This window comes from Falco naumanni, chromosome 3, assembly GCF_017639655.2.
Source record: "Falco naumanni isolate bFalNau1 chromosome 3, bFalNau1.pat, whole genome shotgun sequence".
Lineage (NCBI taxonomy): Eukaryota > Metazoa > Chordata > Aves > Falconiformes > Falconidae > Falco > Falco naumanni.
In genome coordinates this window covers 14,309,577-14,333,946 of record NC_054056.1, presented here as the reverse complement: position 1 = coordinate 14,333,946, position 24,370 = coordinate 14,309,577, and the positions used below count along the sequence as shown (strand labels likewise).

The window sequence follows — 24,370 nt, the reverse complement described above, 5'->3', positions numbered from 1 at the left end:
AACCATTGCAAGTGTTTTAAGCTGCTGTAATAAAGAGGGCATGAGGGAGTTGCTTCAGATTTTTTTTTTTAATTAAAATATTTTCAGATGCTGTCAATAAGTTTTTTTGTTACCTATTCTGCTTCACAGACAAATATGCAGGGGTGCTGTTTTCCTCCTGATGTGAAGTGCTTTCTTAGGTTAATGACACTGAGTATTTAAAATCAGAGCAATCATATTAAGTGTTTTGTTGTACCAACAGTAGAAGCCTCATTGAGTTAAATTGGTTTCGCTACATTATCTATTGGATTAGAAAACCAGTTAAGAGCTGATGCGAGAGCTTTTACTATAACTTGGATAAATGCTTTCATTTTTACCCAGAAGGAGGACAGTCATTTCTGTATATTAACCTCTTAATACTGCTGTCACTGCCAGCATTACTTCCAGACAAATCATGCGGTATCTTGCTCTTCTTCATCTTGTGCCTTCTGATCCTTCTCAATCTCTTGAGGCAGCAACAGCAATTTTTTAACATAAATAAAGTCGTCTGCATAAGTGCCCCACAGAAAGCACTCATGAGTACAGAATGGTACTTTCTCTTCTGTTGTCAAGGCCAAAGTAGAGTTTTACAAGCCCCTGGGCACTGAATAGGCAGGATTTCATTATGGGATGAAATCTCTGAGGTTATTTTGATTTTCCTTCTAATGCATTTTATCTTCCAGTTCAATAGTTGGAATGTCTATTTTGTCTGTTTATAGAAGCTCCAGTTTCTGTATATCTACATTTTATTAACACTTCACATTTAGAATGATTACATTAACACATATCCCACTCTTTCTCACAGACACGCCAGTCCATAGAGCAGTATTCTAAATTGCTGGAAGGAATACAAATGCTTTCAGGTACAGCACAGAAAAAGTGCCTTCTTATCTGTCACACACTTTTTTTCTCCCCCCCCTCCTTGGCACTAGTAGAACCCATCCAAAGTCAGCATTCAACTGACATCAAATTCTGTTTATTAAGGGCATAATGAAATTAGAGTTGAATAGGTCATTGTCTTTAGGTGTTAATATGCCTAGCATATTAATGTTTGATGATTTTTAAGTATGATGATTTCAAATAATAAAAAAATACAAATAAAGCACACGCAAAAATACAGAAGATTCAAATTTATGCAAAACTCCAATCATTACACCATACTCTTGTACTGAAGTTTCTCCTTGAAAGAGTTTGAATGGCATCTGACTTTTCTATTTCTGGCTCTGGAAACAGATTTAAGAAAATCCCACTCTTGATGATGGAGGTGTTTTGTCTTGTGCTACTCATGCAAGTGCAGTAACAGTAGCTGAAACACCTGTTCTCCCCTCTGAGTCACCTTGTTCCTGAAATGGACACAATTGCCATATGTATGCTCACAGTGCACATTTCTGAGTGCCTGCAATGTTTTCCCCTTTATTTATGCTTCTGTCTCCAACACTGTGATAGTCTAGCATTCTGGCTGGGGTATTTTTGTGAGGAAAAGATTTCTATCACCTTTGCTTTGATTAGTCACAACTAAGCTGTGCACCTTGAAGATCAGCAGTCAAACTAGAGAACAAATTCACTGAATAAACCTTTTGAAGAAGTCAGCAGGGCACACAGCCCATGACTGTCTCCCAGATGGAGAAGCAACTAATTTTGTCCAATAACCCCATGTGATTACTCAGTTGGCTTCAATGTAAGGAGTTATGTCAGGTGCACAATTACAAACTATTACTGCTGAAATAATTAGATTAGACATTGCCTTCATAATATTTGCTTCCTCCTTCTTGCTAAGTACTCCAAATAACCAGCCAGTGCACACTAGTGGGACTGGGTCAATGCTTTGTTCTCTGCTCTTTAACAACTTTAATTCCGAAATCATGAATTATTTTCTTATGATTTACACTCCATAGGAACTTGCTGCGAGTATTTCTTCAGCTGAATTTAGTCAATAATTTCAGTAGATACTGAAGTAGTAGATACTATCAGTAGTAGATACTGACCCTGACAGGCAATGTAATAAACTAATAGCTAAAGAAACAAGCTGGATACAAAAAAGTTAGATTCTACTTTCTGCAGCAGTAGTTAATCTACTGATTTTAAACTGAAGATTATTTCTGATTTATGTAAATGTAACAGAAAAGAATAAGGCACTATGGCCTTTCTAAAGGGTGTAATATTGTTGTGGTGATACTGTTCAAAGTGCTGAGCAGAGTATTTCAGACTTGCTACAATCTCACCTTGCCTATAGAAGTGCATCATCCAAGAGTTAAATTTAAACTTCTGAGGCTTCCAAGGCTAGACAAGAATCAGGTCAGCTGTAAACTGAAAAAAGTTTGGGTTTAAGCTGAAAGGAGAGGTAGAAAGGGAACTTAAGATACATCAAGGACCTGACCCAGGACCATGGAAAAAGCAACAACGTAGTAAGGAAAACACATTGTAAAGTCATGCTTGTGCTCGTTTTATTCCACTCTGCACTTAATCATTATATAAAACAGCAAGAATGATTCAGAAGAGAGCAGGAGAGGTTGAACTTCCTTGGGGAGAAAGTGATTATGACCAAAAACACACTTAGGAAAAAATTGTGTATTTCTGTAATGTAGAATTTCATCAACATCAGGAACAAACACAAGAAAAATATAATAGGAGAAGGAGAAGCAGGAGGAAAAAGAAGCCTGATTACCTGCGTAATATGGAAGGAGATGCGGAATTTCATGAGCTTTCTGGATGAGGTGAATTAAATTAATATTTTGCTTTAATTCAGAAACTATGGCAAATAGCATCATAAGTACTAGTTGGATACACTTACCTAGTTGGAGGGTAAGAGTTTCTGTCTCTCCTGAAGGGTTTTTCTTCTGTAAAACTCAAAGATATAGGAAAGAAATCAGTATCATTGTATCAATTTTGCAGATGATGCAGTGAAATGAATTAACTGAGATTCCCCAAAGTCAGTGGCAAGATCTTGGAGCAAAATCTGGGTGTCTCAGTCCAGGGCTAGACTGGTGAGAACGTTGTGGAACAATTACAGTTTGATGTTAGTTTGTGCTTTCAAGCACACTCTCGGCAGATAGTTTTTCTGTTATAACAGAAGCTAAAGATTGAGGTGAACCTAAGTCTGAAATACCATGGGAGCTTATTTTCTGTTATAGCTCAGTTCAGCATCATTATTTTTTCTTCAAAGCATTCTCTTACTTCAATGATACTGAACAAATTTTAAGTTATGAATCTGTGTTAAAATGCTCTATCTTTCAGTGCTGGTCATATGAAATCAAACCATATGTCACAGAGAAGTAAGGCAGGAGGAATGTGCCCACACTCCACTGTGATCAGATGCTTGTTTCATCCTTATTGCAATTCAACTGTTAATCATTAGCCACTATGTTCGAGATCCCCATCTTCAAATCCCAGTGCAGCTCTTCTCTTACATACAGTTTTTAGCTTGTTCAACCTTGCACCTCCCCATGCTCCCTTCCATCATACCTTTCAACCACTTTCTTTGCTTTAGTCTTTCCCTCCCTCTCTCATTTCATATTTTCTTTTATGTCAGCCTCTATATTTAAAACCACCTCTCACTCTCAAGGCAACAAAATCCTCAAAAAACAACTTCCCTTTTGAAGTGCCTGACATTGGTTTCCTATACTAACAGTATTTCAGTTGTTTTAATCCATACCCCAATATATTTACTGTGGACTTTTTTAAAGATTAATTGTGAAACTTATGTTTGTTGTGAATAGTGTTGTGAATTCATTTGCTGAGCTCACTGGAATTATTTACAGAACAAAGTGTTATTTTGCATGAGTTGGGTGAGAGAATCTAGTCCTGAATTAGGCAGCAAATACCCACAAATTTCAAATAATGGAAGTGAAGAGACCTAACATATTAGATCAGCCTCTGAATAAAAATGGCAAGAATATCCAAAGCAACCAAGTAACTTAAAGCCAGTTATGACATTTTTTTTACTTCACTCGGCTATTTAGGGACAGATGCAAAAAGGATATTTTCAGAGGCACACATGGTAGACATTCACTAAAAATTAACAGAATGAATTCTAAAGTCTTTCCTGAAAATGGAATCTGAGTTATTTCATTATCAAGCACCTTTAAATTTTTTCCCAATCCAACATCGGAAGCCTGAGCTTTCCATGTGTTTCTAAATAATTTCATCTATTTTGGGGCCTATTAAACTAATAAACATTACTGTGTTTAAGTGTTTAAACTTTCATTAGCTTAGATCTGAAATGTAATATAGTCATTATTAACAATTCAGTAGAATTTTACGTAGTATATTTTATTTCATGCTGTGACTAAGAGCATTGAAATGTTTTCAATAATTTATCCAAGACAAATAATTTAAGAAAAAGTCTCCACTCCCCTCTATTCTCTTTTACTTTGTTCATGAGATTTTTATGATTAAAAACTCCAACTTCAGCACTCCTGTTAAACCTAGACCATCCCACAGAAGGCCAGATGCAGAAAATCAGTCATGTGGAAGTAAGGAATTAGCTCTTCCATTACAAAAAAAGAAATGATCTGAGTGTGAGAAGCCAAATCTTCATTACTGATCAACCTTTAAAGTGAAGGAAAAACATGGTAATTTAAGATTTAAACTTTTGCTGCAGTATGTACATATGTAAAACTGTCTTATGGTAATACAGGAAATAAGGAGCTGGGATTGTTTGGCAGAGTACAGCTATTATTGTATCAAATCAGACCGGTAATAAATTGCTGCTTTTAGTAGGAATTGGTAGCAGGACTCTCTTGACTTTAGAAGTGTCTCAAGCTTGTTGGAAAATATTTCGAGAAGACATGGATCAATACAGTTACAGCAAGGGCTTTTTAGTCCAAAGCTATTGTTCATTTTGTAGCTCTCCACATAAATTTTCTTTCTTTTTTTTTTTTTTCACATCGTGTACGCAACCCAGTATATAACATTGACTGCTGCAAATGCTGCTGGGAACACGGCTCTGGCATATATATCAATGGTATCAGCATCAATGGGCTTAAAGAGGGACTTCAGACCACTCTTTTTATCCAGTTTCATTATGTGCTGCTGTTTTGTCTCTCCAGTTTCTATTTCTATTGTGCCATATGATCCAGGCAGGCTTCTGGGAATTCGGTGCTGCCTATTGGAAATGGCCAGTTCCTGGTTCACACCAGCTATGGAAAGGGAAAACAAAACGATGGCATTCTTCACATTTATCTGCAAAGGAAAGAGGAGAGCCTATAAGAGCAATTTCTAGGGCATAGGTATGTACTTCATCCAAGCTAGCCTGACCATGATACTGACATGAAGAAATACCTGTGAGACTCATAAATGCTGAATGGTACTTATTACTTGCTTATCACATCTAAATTCTGGTTATAATTTTACATGCTCTGAATTACTGAAGCACCATTGAGACAGCATGCTTAGGCCCTCCTGACTGAAGATAATTGACTGGCTATAATACATATATATTTTATATATAGATATATAAAAAAATATATGAAGGAGACAGTTATCACATTGTGTGGCCAATAGGCAGTTCTCAGGCTCTTGTCAAAGCTGAGAGAATGTGGAGGTGGGACAGAAAATGAACATGGATCAGTCATATTCGCTATGGCTTAATAAAACCTTAATGAATTCACCGTGCTCCATCACTAACACACATGTATGTACATGAAGAAAGCAGTAAAGTGCATCTGGAGTTCATGGAAGAAAATTCACCTACGTACTCCTTTGTTTTCACTGGGCTTCCTATCTATGTAACCAGGCTAATTATATCTGTATTTACCATAGGCAGCTTGGGCATAAAAATGTGGTCTCCAGAGGACAACACTGAAGACTACAGGCCTTATTTTCGGTTTGCTGACAGCATTTTATTAGGCTGTAGCAGAGCTAAGAGTCTTAGCAGAACTAGCTACTGAGGAACACCTCCTAAAAAAAGGCCTTTCTCCCCCATCTCCTGTAATACTGTTGTAATGAGTTTGCCCTGACCCTACAGGAGCAACTCAAAGTTACTGTATCTTACACTGAGGACTGGACAAATATCAAAGGGTCTAAATATACTCTCAAAGTGTAAGATGTACAAATTTGGCTCAAGACATGCTTTGCCTCTCTTCTTATTCATTCTCTCTTTTTCTGCATTTCCTATCTTAAATACAGCAGCAAACCATGTAAGAATATGTTGTCTTTAGTGCTAACCATGCTCAAAGGCAAATTAGCAGTTGCATTTGGTTGCTTGTCATATTAATGTGACGAATGAATCAGGATAATTTTTTCTTTCAAAAGAAGTAGAAGAATTTTCTTCCATAGGAGAAAAAGATCATGATGCAGGGTGATTGCTTTTGCAAAGTTATTCACAGTATTACGCTTACTGACCTCTCCGCTCTGCCTTCTCGCCTTTATCTTACTGACCTCTCCACTCTGCCTTCTCGCCTTTATCTTGTTCTTCTGCTTTTTCATGTAGTCAGCATTGAAATGTGCAAATGCATATTCTACCAGTGCAGCAAAGACAAACACATAGCAAATCCAGAAGTAAACATCAAGCGCCTTGATGGCAGATGCTCGTGGAAGCGAAGATCGGGCGCTGACCATCAGTGTAGTCATAGTAAGAACGGTAGTTATACCTGCAGTGTAGCATGAGAAATTTTACTTTAGGTTTCACAGTATACACCATAATAAGTGTACTTACTAAGCTGAAGCTGAGGAATATTTTCACAGTAGAAGCCTCCTAATTTTATGCCTTCTGATTTTCAGAACAGGAGAGCTTGTAAAAAACTGTGCATTTGTATGAATGACTGAGGAAGCTTTGAACATGTTATCCTTGGTTCTGTTCTAGATCAGCACAGACAAAACCAGAATACTTAACTCTCAAAAACGTTGGCATCTAGACTTGCAACCCTTACTCAGGCAAGCAGATCCACAAGCTCTAGGAACATTTTTTTGTCACTGTCCCAGTTCCTTCAAATCAATTCTTTCATACATCTGCCTCATATTCACTGTTGCTTTTAACCCTGGTTATTTTCTCTTCTTTACTGAGGCAGCTGCTCTGATAGCATGACAGAAATTAAAACATGAGGGAAATCTTTTAAAGGATCATCCCTTCTGCAGATGTAAACATAGTATATTCATAAGTGCACCTTCACAGAAAATGAGAATTATTAGAGAGCATAATTACAGCATCAGCATACCCCTCCCCTGTTAGTTCCCCTAACTATCTGTTTTACCTAATGACACTCTGGCAGGCACAGCTGACTGACTGATCCAGAAGGATACCCACGACATGGCCACTAGTAAGATAGAAGGAACATAAGACTGAATGATGTAAACTCCCCGATTTCGTCGAAGATGGAAGTGGAGACTGAGCCTGGGAAACTGACCTGCTGGAAAAAAGAGCAGACAGAGAAGGACTCTGACTGTGAGAATTGCAGTTAAACTGATATTCAAAATAACATTTCATATAATGACACAGATCGACATTCTTAAACATATTTCAGACAAGATCACAAAAAGCTTTTTTGAATGTTCAATTAGTCTTCATAAACCCTGCACAAATACCACAGTTCTCATCAGCTAAGAATAGGTCAAATTATTTGTCTCAGGTCATATCAATGCCAGATCTGAAAATAAAATCATGAGTCTTCTCAAATAACAGTATTGCTTCAAAATGTGTACTGTCTTATCATCTGCTGTAGAAAGTCCTCCAGATACTAAATTTAGATTTTTTAAAAGGCCAAGTTAATTTCAAACTCAAAAAAGAGCTTAGAGGAGATGTGCAGCATAAATGAGAATCTGAATACATGAAAGAGGATGAAAAATCAGCAGGAAAGAAATTACTCCAGTCTTTTACAAACATTGCAATAAACCCAATGCTATGCATATACACCACTGACTTCTACTGGATAGAATTAGAATGGTCTGACTGTACGTCATAAGCCACATAACATCAGGGTCAATGGAAATTTTTCTTTAGCTGCAAATTTAGTTGCAAATTAGGTCAAGAAATGTGAGCTATACCTCAAATGTTTTTTATCAGGTGCTGTCTGGCTATTCCACGCAGTATTTTGTCAAGCATACCAAGCTAAAGGGCATAATATGCTACAGTGGCTACCTGAAGGCTCAGCGAAGGCTGGCATTTTTTACAAGTGTAAGCTTAAGAAAGCTCTTATCAGAAACCTGACAGGTTCTTAAATTACTTAAGAAGAAGGATTTTCTATTATAGATATAGGAGGTTTCCCTATGCAAGGAAAAGTCAGATACTGTCCCTGAATTGAAGAGAGATCCTGTTACCAGATTTGAAGTTCATAATTTCTGTTGTGAAGCGGTAGTTGGTAATCGTGAATTGAGCAAGCTGCAGCTTATCTAGCCCGTGGATCTCCTCCTGGTTTTCTGACCAGTGGTAGACAATGTCCTCTGAAGAGTAGCCATCTGCCAAAAGAAAGCTGAATAAGCACAAAGTTTGAGGAAGAAACAACTTGGGGGACTCAACAGTGGAATTCCTCTAATTCCTCTGCTACGCTAGTTGTGATCAGTCCCATTGCAAACATGCTGTCACTCAGTCTGGATAATTCATTGTCCTGGCAACATCAGCGTTGCCAGTGTCACATTGGGGTAGCTTTCCTGCAGGGAGAATAATCTAAGCCAATTCACACTGACTGGCAATATGTGATATGTGGTATGGCACAATGCACTTCAGTGTCATGAGAAATATTCAGATTATCTCTTAAAAAGCTCATTTGCATACTGAAAAGTAACAGTTACTGTAGCACTCTAACTAGCCTACTTACCCCTGCACTGTGCTTGGATCTCAAGAGTCACAGAAATTTCTGCTGGTAAAAGAAAATAATTACCACACCTAATCTGTCTATGCCGATCCTAGTGAAAAGAGATCAGAGAGTAATTCTGGACTGCAAGTCTATTGCCAAGTTCGCACATTGATTTTTATGAGATAGGTACTCTGTACCAGTCAGGCAGCGTCAAGGAAACAGGTTTCCTTGTCAGGGATTCTCCTGGTGTCCTCAAAAAATGTGTCCAGTTGGCTCTGTCTCTCCCCTTCCAAGCCCTACAGGGCTTTTTCAAATGGACACTGCATGAAAGTAAAGTATGCTGCTGAATTGTTCATATGAATCCCCACTCATGGAAACAACTGTCAGCACCACCCCCACCCCCCCACCCCCCAGGCTTAAAGCAGTTCAATAAGAAAACAAGATCTATGCAAACTGCTTATGCATTGTTTTTCTCTCAGTTCTCCTCCTAACAGCTTTTGAACCTCTTTAGTATTTTCAGACCAAAATGACAAAAAGGTAAAGGTTCCAAATTCTTGATTTCCTGGTTCTTGAAATTCTAGATTCTTGGAAGTTTTGTATGGCATGATGTGTAGAGAACAGAAAATCAAACTTGTGCATGCGATTAGAGAACAGCTGTATAACCCAGACCCATGTCCATTCTGACATGCACCAGCTAGCTCGATAATCACGTGTACATCGGCCTATTAAAAATCAGACTGCAGTTTGGCATGCAGTATAAAATCAGACTGCAGTTTGGCACGGGTGCCAGCTGGAAGGTAACACCTAGGAGAGGTGCAGGGCACCAGGGACATAAGAGAAGGGGGGAAACACGTATGAAGAAATGTATGTAATATGCAAATCCATAGGAAATCGATCTTTGCTAGTTTTGCTGTTAATGGACAGCTTACTACTAAATCATTCACTTGTTTAATGAGCTTTATTTCTGCATGTTTGTTTCACTGAAATCAAACCTGTCAAATTCAATTAAAAAATTCAACCACCACCAAAATTCCCTAGAGAACTTGCTGGGAGAGAGAACCGATTGCTGGTTCACTGTCTGCTGCCTCTGCATTTGTTGATAACATAAGTAAAACTGTAGACTGCTATTTTTGACAAGATAAAATGGTATTGTGGTTAATTGCCTATAAAACAAAGTCAGTGCTAAAAAGATACATATATATATATATATATATATATATATATATATATATATATAAACTTGCATCAATAGGCCAGGGATCTGTTCAGAAGCTGCTATTCACAAAACTCTGGAACCCTCGGGACCTGTCAACTCCTTGACATAAAACCCACAAAAGGCCGGATTCATTGCCATTGATGGGGTGGCCCCTGCTTGTGTCAGTGGTGAATTTCATTCAAAAGTATTAAGTCTCATGGGAATTACATGCTGATTGTACGTAAAATACAGGTTGGACAAAATACAAACTTATTCTTCACCCTCCTTTGTGAGTACAAATTAATTTAAGCCCATCCATGCAGTATTCTGATTGATTTCTGTGTAACAGGTACAGGAATGCCTAGGCAAGTTAAACAGCTATGTAAGTGTTAGTCACAATGACATTCATTAAAAGCAGGGAGTTCTTTCTTTTTCCTGTTTTCTCATGAAGAAAAAATAGCACATCAGATTTTGCCTGTGGGCTTCTCTACTAGTTCTCACTGGATTTGATGCAAACCTCAGTAATGCTAGTGACTGTCCCAATTGCACTAGTTTTATGTCAGGCACAAAGTTCCAGACATTTGTCAGCAAGGCTATAGGTTGTTCATCTTCACTAAATTAAATCTATAGTTTTGAATTGGATCACAGCTGAACTGCTATTGAAAAGTCCCTAGCCTAGTGTCCAACACAGAGAATTAAGAGGTTCATGTTTGCAGCCTTTATTTCTAATTCCTAAGGCACCACTTACATTTCATTGACTAAAGCAGAAGCACCCCAGCAAACTTCAGCAAGCTAAATACCATATGTGCAGGCTTTAAACAAAATATAGGTTATATGAAACACTGTACTCAGCCCTTACAGCTCTCCAAATCCAACATGCATTCTTGCTCATCCATGGGATACTTGGAAAGGTCCATGTCACAGGCCACTGTTGAGGTAATCCTGTTCCAAGCAAGTGAACACCAGTTAGTTACATTCTGATTGAGCCTTTTCCTCAGAACGTGAAAGACTAAATCAAAGACTTTGAAACCTTAATACTAACACAGGAAACGTTTTCAAAATCCTCATGGCTTTTGCCTTTACTAAGTCTGTGGGAAACCCAAAGGTGGGGGGAAATCGGAGAAAGAACAAATGACTTGTCTAATGTCAGAGGAGGCTTCAGCTACTTCTGATGATAAAAAGGACTTTTCTGAGTCAAATCCACTTCCTTCCACTGTCCCCAAGATCACTACTGGTACCTTAAGGGTGACTTTGGACTTATAATTTCAAAGATACACACTTGTTATTTTTTCAAACATTACACAATTAACTGTAAATGTAGTTACTGAGTTCTAACAAGAACACTCTTCCAAAGGGAGGAAATACTACTTTCTCTGTTTGAAAGATGGGGAAGTTGAGGATAAATCAGGCTTATAGTTCCCTTGGAAAATAGTGAGAGAGTAGAGAACAGGATCTTTACTCTGTATTCAGCATCTCCTCGCCTGGTGACCGAATAGTTGTAAGATACTTATCTCCACATTCTGAAAGTGATCAGTGGTTATGCAGTGGAAAATGCATTAATGTTTCCAAAGATACCTTCCTGGCAGTGCAATCTTTGTGAAGCAAAGGGATCTCTAATAGGAGTCACTACTACTTTCTTCCATTTTAAATGAATAATTATTTTAGGAAGTCACCCTAGGAAAACTGAGTGATTCCTTTATAGTGTGTTCAAAAAGTTAATACATAATAGATTACACTTGCACTCTTTTTCACTCACCTGATGCTGTATAAAATGACTCCATCTGGCTGCAGCCTGATAAGTTTGTTTTCCACAGTCACATCATGGAACCAAGCAGACTTGGCATTTACTATGAAAGTATCTGGCAACCAGAGCTTGTCCACAAACCGGCTGTCTAAGCCCAAAGTTTCATTGGTGTGGTTGTAAGACAGACGGTCATCTCGCCAGCTCTGGTGCAAAAATACTGTCATGGTGTATTCCTATGACAAGAGAAATCCCAATTAAAAAGTGATGCTAAACAAATACAACAATCATGTCTTGGGAGTTGGTCAGAAATCATTGTATTAGCCTAGAAACATATTAACTGCTTCCAGTGCAAATAAGTATTTTTATATTCAGTCAACCATAGAGCTGCCCAAGCATTTTGATTTCTGTCATATGTTTCTACCATGGATAAAACCAAGATATCAAAAAGTGATTCAATGCCAGTGTTGTGCATAACATGTTGCAAGAGTTGCACATGTCTTAATGAAGAAAATCAGTTTATATAGCTCCACGAGTACAGCTTTTGGTTTGGAAGGGTTTTTTTTAAAGCAAAACTAAAAAAATGAGTGAATTTACTCACTGTCATGAAAGGAAAGGATAGAGAGAAAGCTAAAGTTTATGTTTTGAAATTAAATCTATTGTGTTTCAGAGATGCAGTTAATCCATGCCTACGCATGTTTATGTGATTTGTAAGTTGTTAATACTCCACGGCTTTATGCGAAAGTGTTTACTCAAAAGTGAGGAGCACTTCACAACAATCATTCCCTTCGCTTCTTTTTGGAAGTATCTGTGGTGAAAGGGAATTTGAAGTTGGTGTTCATGTTTAAAATGAGGCTTTTTGTTAGTAAGCACTGCACAGATCCAATTTTGCTAACTGTACTAAGAAATCTTAGTGACTTACACATGTCCGGATTCTTGTAATTGCCAGTGTCTGTCAGAATAGACTCTGCCCATGTCTTAAAATACAGTGTTTGTTCTTTTCAGTCTCTTCTTGTGGCAATTTCTTCACTCCGAACATGCTGGGGATCAACTATCTCTCTATTGAATTAGTTTTCTACACTTCCTGTCATTGCAGTACATACATTCACAACTTGGTAGGTGTAACTGATAACGTACCATGTTCACTTCTGAGATGTGGTCAATGCTGGCTACTTCAATTGCGAGAGCAACATTAACAGGAGGACCTGAGGAAAAATGTTTGAATGGGGTAATTTACATCATCATAGTACCTATAAAAATATAGATGACCCAAGTCTGTTAATTCTTTCATACAGAGCGAATTCTTGAAAGTGTTTCCCATGATAAAGTATGCTTTCCATCTACCTTAAAGCAAAAGATTTAAGTCTTTTACAGATTGCATCCTCAATTTCCAACAGAACACCTCGCTTCACTATAAAGGACATGAGATCTAATCACGGCTACTGAAAATTATGGAATACTTTCTGGAAACCACATGATCTAATTTGAGACAGCATGACTTCAAGCAAAGAGAAATTATTGCCATTTAATGTAATCCAACATTCCTTCAATTTAGGTATCAGTGATTTAAGAACTGTATAAGCACGAAAACTGCATTGCAAATTCTGTTGTACAGTCTGTCTTTTTTCAAATTCAAGCAAATTTTTGATTCATATTATTTCAAGTATCCAAGTAATAGATAATCGCAACCTTTTAATCCTGTAGAGGATGAAGTTCACATAAACATCAGAGGGTAGAGGGACTGTAAGAAACAAAAGAGACATTATTCTGAAAGTCTCACCTCCAATCCCAGGCCTGAAATTACGTGCATACCCTTTCATCAAATCATCCAGGTTGGGTAACCAGGATATTTCGATGTTGGAACCTATGTAATCTCCGATGTCACTCATAGCTCTAGGTGAAGAGAACAAGTATCTTTTAAAACTTGGCCATGTTTACAAACAGAAGAATAACAGAAAACAGAAGATGTATTGACTTCTTTTACACCAGAGACCACCTACAATATAATCAGTTATTGGTAATTTAGTGAAAAAATACCGTATATAGATAGGAAAACCATTTCAGATATTGCTGTTTAAATCAAAACATATTTCAGGCAAGACTATGCTCTCTTCCTAAAATACAAGTGTGTACTTCTTTAAGGTTTTTTCTTTTAAAAAAAGAAGTAGCAAAAAAAAGACTAAGAAATATGAAGAAAGCATGAGAGAAACCAGGATACTTTGTATACTGCATAAAATGCAGCTGTGGATGCTGAAATGCAGCTATCTGGGTAGCAGGACACAGCAGCTGTGACGGCTCCTAGTACCACTATGGAACAGCTGAGATCAAGAAGGCTGGTACATTGTCAAATCTGATGGGAAAACAGTAAAAATTATACAGCTGGAATTTGAATTTAACATCTTCAATACCGTGAAAAGTACCATTGAGCCTTGGAAATGTGAAAAGCAATGCTAACAGAAGGTGTATAAATACATGAAAACTGCAAAGATAGGGTCAAAAAGGAGATCTCGCTTAAAAAGTGACCAGCTGAAAGCACAGGAGCACTGAGGGGCATGTGCCCGAGCCAGCGCAGAGCTGCCCACGGTTGGACCCGAACGCGGGGTGCAGCAGCAGTGGTGGGAGCTCAGGAGGTGCTGTCCACAGGTCCCCAAAGTCCCAGGGGTTCCCCTGCATTCTGAGCCAAAGAGGTGGCTGCCTGTGGTCCAGGGGACTCAGGAGCCTCCCGAGACCTCAAGAGGGGCTCATGGCTCTGCAGTGTGAGGAGCTGCCCATAGTGGTGAGCCTGAAGGCTTTGGCCGTTGTCCTGGGACCTGAGGTGTGCTCCATGGGTCCTAGGAATGCAGGGGCAAGTCCTGACTATGGGTCTGGATTTGGGGCCATTCCTGTCCGTGGTCTTGAGCACTGAGTGAGGTATCCATAGCACTGAAATGTCGCAGTCCCACTCCACCTTCCCACAGGTGCCCCAGAGTTTTGGGCATCTATGGATGGTTCCATCATGCTGGGAGGGCCCCAGCTCACCTGCTTGTGCTGTTTTGTGCTTGCCAGCATCAGGCAGTGGGGGTGTTTGGCCATCTGTCCTCAGGTTAGGAGTGTGGGATGCCGTAATGCACGCGTCCTTTTGTAGTCACTCTTGGACCTGAGTGAGCCAGCAAACAGGCGGTAGGTTTTGTTTGGGAGGTAACGTGTGGCTGTTGGATTTGTGCAGCACACCACAGCCCCCCTCCCAGGAATAAGGCTCCATCTCTCAGGTGCTAGGCATATGCTTCTTTCTGATCCAGTGATGCTCCCTGAAGACATTAGCAGTTTCTTGTTGCCATTTTCCACCACCTGGCAGATGACAGCCCTTCAACCTTCCTGGTACAAGCAATTATGTGGATATTCCATAATCTTTTCTAAACAAAGGCAAGCTTATATTATCTTCATAACTGTTTAAACTGAGCTGGCAGGCTTCATTTGAAGAAGATCTGTGCCTGTTCACATAATTCCTTTTGCCAGCATTGTGAGTGACACGACAGGAATAGATAAATGAAGGACTGTGACAATGTCTACCACAACTATTTGCTAAGAGACAAGTTGCCAGTGGTTTGAAAGGGCCTGGATCTAAATGCAAGTACTATATCGAAACTGTCTGAGCACTATTTTAGCATCTTCCACCGAGTCCAGCAATAAATATGGCATTTGAGAGATATATATCACTAGTAACAGAAGAGAAACTAGTTAAACATCGATGAAAGGCTGCAGAGTGATATACCATAAACATATTCTGCCTTAGTACTTACGTAACTTTTCTTAGAGTGTTCATGTGACATTGACCCACATAAAGCACATGTTTTTTCTCTCCAAAATATGCCAGTCTGGGCATTCAGCTCAGCACATGCCGTTATGGCTAGCACTGTAGCAGAGTATCCTACAGTAACCAACTCTTCTTCACACAGGGGACTGAAAAAAAAATCTTTGATCAACCTGGTCATAAAATTCTTGCCCCACATGCATGGAGGCAATTATATAAGGAAGGATTTCTGGGACTATGATGGAATATAAATTCTGAGCAGTAGAGACACTGAAAACTCACATTAGTGGAGCTGTCAAAGCTTAAGTGACCTTAAATCATAGCAGCACTGCTCCGAAGTGAAACTTCATTAATTCACCACAAAATGTTAAAATTGGGGATATATATTAAATTGCCTTTATAATGTTTCCTTGCCGTGAGCCCAGTGCTGTATGTACATCTTAAACTACTATCTCAGGTATTTCTCAGGTTCCTGTATTTCTTCTGATTAAGGATCTTGGAAGACTCCGAGCCATGTTTTCAGCTACTTAAATCGGAATAACGTAATTGATTTAGACAACAGCTTTGAAGATCTATAACAGATGTTGACCGAGCTTTTTCCTTCTTTATTGGGCCTCATCAACTATATAAACACTTCTATCAGACTGCTGTTTCCTATGTGCTGGTCTTTCAATCATCTGACTGTCAGTATTTACTTAAATGAAATTATATTTTCGGATGGTAAGGTATGGCTTTGTTCTCATACCATCAAACGTTGCAGTTCAGAAACACTTTCATTTATTTTGTTTTACATTCACTACCCTATTTCTGGAAATACTAAGGCTATCAGCTAATACAGAAAACAAATACTTTTTTACATTAAGACCTGGGACAGATGAGAGAATACATGACTGTGTTGAAAGTATTTTGTTTAAAAATCTACTTTATTGTAACTTGTCTCAGCCGTAGATAGGTAATGGTATTCGTAATCAGCAAAATGCCTGAACTCCTTTTATAGGTAAAGAATGATACTTTACGTCTTTCCCTGATTAGAGAGAATAACTACAACACACTTGAATGACTGTATGTGCTTAAAATCTCTTTGCCTTTTCAGTAGAAGGTGGTGCTCTTTGATTCCTGTTGCTAAAACTGCAGCCAAGTTCTGCAAAGTGTTTTGAAAACTATACTCAAGTCCAAAGGTGACTGTACTGTAGGGACCTATCTTGTGTGCCTGATCTGTGACGGTGGAAGAATCTAGCTTATGCTTCCTACGTACACAGTAGTATGAAAGTGCTAGGTACAAGTTGTTGTAAAACCAGAATACCATGTATATTTATGAGTACCCAACCCGAGAAAAAATAATAAAAACAAATTCCGCTGCTCCTCTTTCACAATAGTTATTGCTACTTGCATGCATCAAGAACTCATCCCCAGATAACTGACTTACAATCAGCCACTTGCTATAAAAGAAATACTGTCATTGTAAGAACTGCCAGGAGCCTCATCTTTTTGAAAAAGCATTTACAGTGTGCAGCAGTTATCCTGTGTCGTATTCTATTTTCATGGCATTAAGGAGAGCCATAGAGCTAAAAGGAAGTTAAAATAACGAGAGAGTTGGGTTAAAAACTGTGGGCTGTAGTTTGCTGTGTGTTTTAAGCAGATTACAATCTAGAGGGAGTTTTGCTTAAACATCCATGACACAATTAAAAAGAATCTTGTTTCTATTATTAATAAAGCCTTAGGGTCAGATCATCAGTGTAACAAATGTGTTGAAGTTAGTAGAGCTATATGCACTTAATACTAGTGGGAGGGTTTATTACAGTGTTACAGTATTACAGCTGAAATAATTTTATGGCTAGATTTACTTTTTTGATGTTTATACTACTGGTTTATTTTAAAAAATTTTTGAAATAGGCAACAAAATTACTCAGTTATTGCCATTCTCACACACTAGCATGGTGCTCACAGAAAAGCTTCAAAGAGAATACGTGAATCAGAATAACCTACAGTTTCATTTACAAACAGTTATCGCTGAGTTAACAAAAGCTTTTGCTAATATTAGATTTTTTTTCATGCAGATGATTAAGGGACTAAAGCATCTCTGTGGAAAAACGAGGAAGAACTGAGAGAGCTGGGCTGTTTAGCAGGGAGGAGAGAAGGTTCGGGGGGATCTTGTCTGGGTACACAGATACCTGCAGGGAGGGTATTCTGGCAGCAGAGCCAGGCTCTTTGCAGTGGTGCCCAGTGACAGGACCAGAGGAACACAGGAGGTTCTGCGTGAGCATCAGGGAACACTCTTCCACTGGGAGGGTGACTGAGCACTGGGATAGGTGGCCGAGAGGTTGTGGTCTCCCTCCTCGACGGTATTTAAATGCTGTCTGAACGTGGTCCTGGGCAGCTGGTGCTGGGTGGCCCTGCTTGAGCAGGGGGTTGGAGCAGAGGTCCTTGCCAACCTCAGCCATTCTGTGAACCTATATTTTACCTTTAAACTACCCAGACTGACACGGAGGCTGACAGAGCAAGGGAAATAACACAGACCAAAGAACTAATGCAGCAGGGGCTGTATGCTTGGGTGTATAATTCAGCAGGGCGTAAATGAGCCCAGATTCCCCTTGTGTCAATCTGACATGTGCTCTTTAGGTCTGAAGTCATCCCAGGTCCTCCAGCATAGTAGAAATCTCCCATTCCCCTCTCTTGTCCCTCAAGATGATTGAGGGAGAAGAGAAATAACACACTCAAGAATATTATTCTGCCTATAATATTTTCATTTCTTTTTTATCTGGTGAAGATAAAAGTGTGAATATTAGCAGGTAATATACCAGTCCTCAGTCAAAAATGACAACTTTGCGAAGCAGACCTTTATTTTCATGGCACGTTACAGACCAGTTGTTGTAACTCCTTTGAGCCATTCCTCTAGACTTCTCTACATCAGATCCAGTGCTTTAGAGTTACATGAAGAATGGTGGGAGAATTTCACTCATCCTTGATAAGCAGTTGGGATTATATATGACCTAAAATATTATTCTTTTATTGTACCTGAAAAAAGAAGAGCGGCATAGAAAAGACACGTTGGAAGGGATTAACTTTTTATAGTGTAAGCAGTAAAGATGAAAAAGAAAGGAAACTACTATTAGTTGATTCAGCAACTTCACTTCCTGATGTAAGCTGCTGTAAAGCTTGTTCTAGTGAGAAAAGGACTTTGTAAAATTAAGCGATGGATTTTTAAAATTCAAAGGGCATAACAGCTCATAAAAAAGCTTATCTTATCTTTGCACCAGACCAGAGTGGCATGCCTAGCTGACAGAATGGCAACATAGTCATGTGTACTAATATCACTCTGGAAGTCATTCCCAGATCTAAAGCTGAAGAAGATGCTTTTTCATCCACACTCTGACTCTGTACACGTGTCATTTCAAGCCTATATTTTGGAGAATATATTTAGATCTGCCCATACCTGGAGTTTAAGCATTGCAAGCACTTCCACAGAGCTTGTTGTGAGCAGCAGAAAAGAGATTACTGCTGTTTAAACTGTGAAAAGAATAGTTGGTTCTCTTGTGCACTTGACAAAGGGGAAAGGAAGTCACCACTGATAAACTGGCCAAAACTATGATTGCTGAACAATTCTTTGCTGAACAAAACTGTCCTTGACATGGGTTAGGGAAAGCAACTGCAAGCAATGAATCTCCAATGACAGAACAAAGAAATGCACCTCTTTCAGCAGTTGTAGAATACGAAGCACATATAGCTCCAAATCCTTTCTATCTTTCTCCCAGCTGCTGCAGAACAGTTGCGTTCTACTAACGTGGAGTGATCTGGAGGAGAAGGATCAATCAGCTTGGACAGCACATCTTTAAAGTGCTTGTCAGGCAAGTGAGGTATTAGCCTGCGTTCAATATACTCCAGAACGCTGCTTGAAAATGTTCGCTAGAAATTTATCAACATTTCTAGTAAATATCTGGTATTTAAATTAGGCCAAGGAAAGAGACAGTCTTTATGTCCTGTGTGAGTGTGTGCACTACAGCAGCTGAACAAGAGATAACATTGGCAATATTATTTTGGCACAGCAGTGCCACAAGCTGTAGCAGCAATGCAAAAAGCTCAGCAGCATCTTTACGTCAGTGGCCAATGAGATACTGACTTTAGGTCACACTTGTAGGGAGAGCGCACTAACCTTCTGACAAGCATGTATAGCAGTAAGCTGTGGAAAATCACTTTTTGCATCTTCGGTTTCTTCTTTAAATCGCTAACCTGATTTTATGCTGGACTGTGACATAGTTGTTATATGAATCTTAACCTGGTAGATGGAAATACCAGTTTGACTGATGCTGAGGGATGGGATGGATACATTTCATTTTCTTTGAGATAATCTTTTGGGGGCAAATGTCCCAGATGTCACTGCCACGGAAGAAAACTTTTTGTTCGGAAAACGACAAGGAATATCCTACAAGGTCAGTGAACAATCTGGCTTCTGTCAAACTCCAGGATTATCCAGAGCAGTATGTGTATCCTTCCCATCTGCCATTCCTGACTCTAAGTGAAGCTCACTGTAAATGTGTTTTCTATTTTGAAATGTAATTGAAAAAGCATTAGGCTTAATTCATGGCAACCTTTTGAACATCAAAGCCCTTATTTCCTCTCTGTGAGTTTTAAGCTATAGAAAATGGACCACCCTGCATACATTCACATGTTAAAGCTGTTCTGTTTCCATGAATAGAAGTATAAGGCTGAGGGAGACACACAACAGAAGGACAATTATATGCAATTATCTAACCGTCACAGAATCTTATATAAAAGATACACCTATTTTTAATGAGAGAATTAGAATCTCCTTCAGTAAAGAATTACAAAGTACAGACATACACCCCAAAACTCCTATCAATAGTGCTCTTTACCCACATAAATGAAGAAATATTTCACTAAGTGTATTTCAGCAGATGATCTCATTCACTGTGGCACATTTATTATTGCAGCATCCACAGCATATCAAACTCTGATAAAATAGTGGAAGCTACAGTCTTTGCCCCAGACAGCTGTCAATCATATAAATGCCCAATTTCCTGCCACTAGTCACTGTCTCAAAGGGACCAAAAAATACTACTTTTTAAAAATGTTTATTTGAAAAAAGCACTGTCATGAGAAGGATGTGCTGACTGAGGCTGAATTTGATTCACTCACTTCAGCCAAATAGCACACATGACAGAGAACTTGCTTCAAATACAGCTCTCTAAAGCACCCTGGAAGGATATTCAAAAGTGCTGTGAGGAAGCAGGCTACACGTATTCCCCACTTCCCTCCTCTGCCAAACCTTAACATTATTTTAATAAGTAGTTTTGCCTTTGGGAAGTCTTACGTCATACCACTGAGTTCAGAACTCACTGAAATATTCTTCCTTTTTTTGACTATCTTTTTGCTTACACCTGTCAATATACAGTCCATAGAACTCGCAAGCAGAGAATTTAGTGGGTTTGGATGGCCTCTGACATCATAACCATGAACCACATTACGTTTAGAAAACAAAATTAGAGCAATAAAATGTACCTATTGGCAGTTTTACCCATTATTATAAAACCAAAGTATTAATAAAATGCGGCTTTTCATAAAAGCATCCTTTACCAGAAATAATTATATGTAATAACATATTACAGAGCTCCAAGGAAGAATGATAAGGACATTAATGTGCTTCTTGGGCCCTTGCAGGAGGAATTATTTCATAGGTCATCTATGTGTGAGTGATTTTACTGATGCAAGGATAAAATTTTGGTTTAGTTCTGTTTAACTCAACAAAAGTACACATGTAAGCAAGGTTACTCACTTTTTACAAGATTAACAATTCTGCCATAGCCCCACTAAATCCTGAATCTTCAGAAAATTTGTACTAAACAGAGCAGCTCTCTTTGACCACTGAATGTCTTACACTTTGACATATTTGGAAAAGTAATACAAACCAAACAGTTGGAATTTCACAAGCTAGGATTTGCCTTGCCATACTCTCTGCCATGAGTATATGTATTTCCAACAAACAACTCATCACTATTGTTTAACTGGAGGAAGAAAGGCAAGTAACTAGGTAATTAATCCAGATATAAAATAATGCATCCAAGAATTTATAGGTTGCACGTATCCTGGCTGTTGCTGTGCCTAGGAACAGACCTTGAAGACAGAGGCTGAGAAGGCTGACTCGTCTTTAGATTTTTTTTCCCCTCTTCTTTTATACTCAAACAGTCCTTTTCAACCAAAATACTGAATCCTAGCCCAGGTGCAGATAGAGAAACAGGATCATTGAAATGATAGGCAAGATCTTGATGCCCTTAAGTCATAAGCAGTGTTTTCTCTGCCTTCACTGTAATACTGGATTGCTTCAGAGCATGAGGGTGTCAGGATCTGACCCTGGATAACAGATTCAAGGTCACAGGATAAATCAGTATGTCAGTCCTGAATAACAGCAGTTGACTTGACACTTCCTCTAATGCAAGATGCTTTTCCTTCCCAGTGAAAAAATCAGATCTAATTAATTCCAGAAACTATAACAGCAATGTTATGTCTTACTATAATTATCACTGCTTCTTATACTCCTCTGAAGCTATTAATAATGTTTGTAGAGTAGAAGTAGGAAGACCCCTTTAATACCACAGCCATCTCTGCTGTGGGTGATGTAGGCATGTTTTTACATGCAGCAAGTTCTTTTTTACTCCCCCTTCTCTTTTCATTGCATAATCATGGCAAGCTTTCTCCACATACAGCCTCCAGATCTGTAGGAGAATATACAGAGAACGTAGCTGGTTGCCTAGCTAACACCTTCTGAATAAATGTGACTGAGAATTGCAAACATATATCTTTACAATTTATTATTTTAAGAAATGGTTGGCGTTCTTCAAACGTTTTTTCTAAGATTTCTGCTAGTCTCTCTTGTCTCAAGTTCAGGACAACTTAATGAACCCATTAGAAAGGAACGTCTGTATTTTGGGGGGTTTAATTGCAGCTATGGAGGCCCCAAGCGATGATGCTCAGTCAGTACCCCACTGGCTGTGCTGGGTTTATGGAGGAGTTTCACGCTGGAACAGGCACCCTACAGAGCTGTTTGGGGGGATGAGCCCACCGGGATGTGCGGTGCCATCACAAGAAGTGACTGGCCCCGATTTAAAGTAAGTGCCCTCGGGAAAAGGCTTCTGCAGGCACCCCGTTAAAAACACCCCCCTCGATTAACCCAAGGAACTGCTGCTCCTAAGGAAACTTCCGTCAAGACCCCTTTGTCTACTGAACACTCCCTGGAAGCAGTGGCAGCCCCGACATGGGGGCACCCCTGGGCAAGGCTGGGGGCTCCCCCCAGAGCTGGCGTTTCTCACCCCAGCCGCACCGAAAGAGTAGCTGTCAAAGGCCAGTCTAAAAAAGAACGATAAGAGGTTTTCTTACCTGATACACCTGTGCTGCTGGGTGCACAGTAGAACCAAGGCAGGAAAAACCCAGGTAAGAAATTCCATTTTACTCCCATTTATTAGACAGTGACAAACAGAACCCAGGTTCCCCAGCTCTCTTGGCAGCTCCAGAGCTCCAGTAGTGTTGCCATCCTTGCTTGCTGTGAGAAGTTGAGTTTAAAGCACTGTATTGTTGCTCAGCAGCAGCCCCCACAGTCTCTACAGTGCCCGGGAGCCATGCAGGCAACCCGCGCCGGGCAGCGGGTGGCCCCGGCAGCGCTCCCCCGCCGCCCTCCGCCGCTCGCCCAGCCCGCCCGGCTGCTTGCCCAAAATAACCTCCGAGAGGCCAGCCGAGTCCCGCGGAGCGCTCCGGGGGCACTAGCCGCGTCCTGTGCGAATCATCGCCGCGAGAAGGAGGAGGAGGAGGGAGATGCCGCAAAAGGGCAAAGGCGGTTTGGCCACGGGCAGTCCGGCGGGATGGAGAGCAGGTCCACCGGCGGGCGAGCGGGGCCCCGGGCGCCGTGTGTGCCGGAGAGCGCTGCCGCTGCCGCCGCCCCCGCCCGCCCCCCGCCAAGCCCGGCTGCACCGCTCCTGGGCGAGCGCAGCTGCAGCCCGGCCCCGAGCAGCGCGCCGGGGGGAGAGGGCGTATAAATAGGGGGGGACCCTGCCGGGGGCACGCTGCCACCTCCTCGCTGCGGAAAGCCGGCCCCGGCTGGCGGCAGGAAAGGGAACGAGGCAGCCCCGAGGTGTTACAAACTTCTGCCTCGTCGCGCTCGGCTGGCTAAGGGGCTCCTCTGAAGTGACACGCTTCAGGTGACTGCGGGGAGCAGGCAGCGCTGCACCCCACGGCTGCACCCCGCGGCTGCTGGGGGGCCGGCAGCGCTGCACCCCACGGCTGCACCCCACGGCTGCTCGGAGGTCCAGCATCGTTGCACCCCGCGGCTGCTGGGGGCCGGCAGCTCTGCACCCCGCGGCTGCTGGGGGGCTGGCATCACTGCACCCCACGGCTGCACCCCACGGCTGCTGGGGGCCCGGCATCGCTGCACCCCACGGCTACTGCGGGGCTGGCATCACTGCACCCCACGGCTGCACCCCACGGCTGCTGGGGGGCCGGCAGCACTGCACGCCGCGGCTGCACCCCACGGCTGCTCGGAGGTCCAGCATCGCTGCACCCCGCGGCTGCTGGGGGGCCGGCAGCGCTGCACCCCGCGGCTGCTGGGGGGCTGGCATCACTGCACCCCACGGCTACTGCGGGGCTGGCATCACTGCACCCCACGGCTGCTGGGGGCCGGCATCGCTGCACCCCACAGCAGCACCCCACGGCTGCTGCGGGGCTGGCATCACTGCACGCCACGGCTGCTGGGGGCCGGCAGCGCTGGCGCCCGGTACCGCCGTGCCCCCGCCCCGACGGTGCCTTCCCCCTCTCGGGGACGCGGCTCGCCCCTCCGGAACGGGACCCATCGCACAGGGTCCGCAGGGAAGCCCGGCCGTTCGGGCTGGTCGGGA

General features: G+C 41.1%; 2 protein-coding genes across 3 annotated transcripts in view; one reads left to right on the top strand and one right to left on the bottom strand.

Annotated features, from left to right (window-relative positions):
• CFAP74 (cilia and flagella associated protein 74) overlaps positions 1-24,370 on the top strand; it is a 92,214-nt gene that overhangs the window by 10,596 nt on the left and 57,248 nt on the right. The gene's annotated exons all lie outside the window — the stretch shown is intronic.
• Positions 1,134-23,477, bottom strand: GABRD (gamma-aminobutyric acid type A receptor subunit delta). 2 transcript variants are annotated; one of them, XM_040587945.1, is made up of 9 exons: positions 22,863-23,477; positions 13,464-13,576; positions 12,821-12,888; positions 11,699-11,919; positions 10,802-10,884; positions 8,272-8,409; positions 7,209-7,364; positions 6,361-6,608; positions 1,134-5,199 (listed from the first exon to the last, which is right to left on the bottom strand). In XM_040587945.1, the coding sequence occupies exons 1-9, from the start codon at positions 22,928-22,930 to the stop codon at positions 4,900-4,902; spliced, it is 1,395 nt and encodes a 464-aa protein (XP_040443879.1). In that variant the 5' UTR covers positions 22,931-23,477; the 3' UTR covers positions 1,134-4,899. The 2 variants fall into 2 exon arrangements, with proteins under 2 accessions (XP_040443879.1, XP_040443880.1); XM_040587946.1 differs by having other exon boundaries at positions 7,209-7,361.

Bases quoted from the DNA above. Each gene is read 5' to 3' on its own strand.
- GABRD (XM_040587945.1), bottom strand. From the start codon at position 22,930: ATGGAATTTCTTACCTGGGTTTTTCCTGCCTTGGTTCTACTGTGCACC. The intron at 11,920-12,820 runs GTACGTTATCAG...CTCTTGTCATAG, and splicing joins ACATCTCAGAAGTGAACATG to GAATACACCATGACAGTATT. The intron at 8,410-10,801 runs GTAAGGGCTGAG...TTCTTTTGGCAG, and splicing joins CATGTTGGATTTGGAGAGCT to ATGGCTACTCTTCAGAGGAC.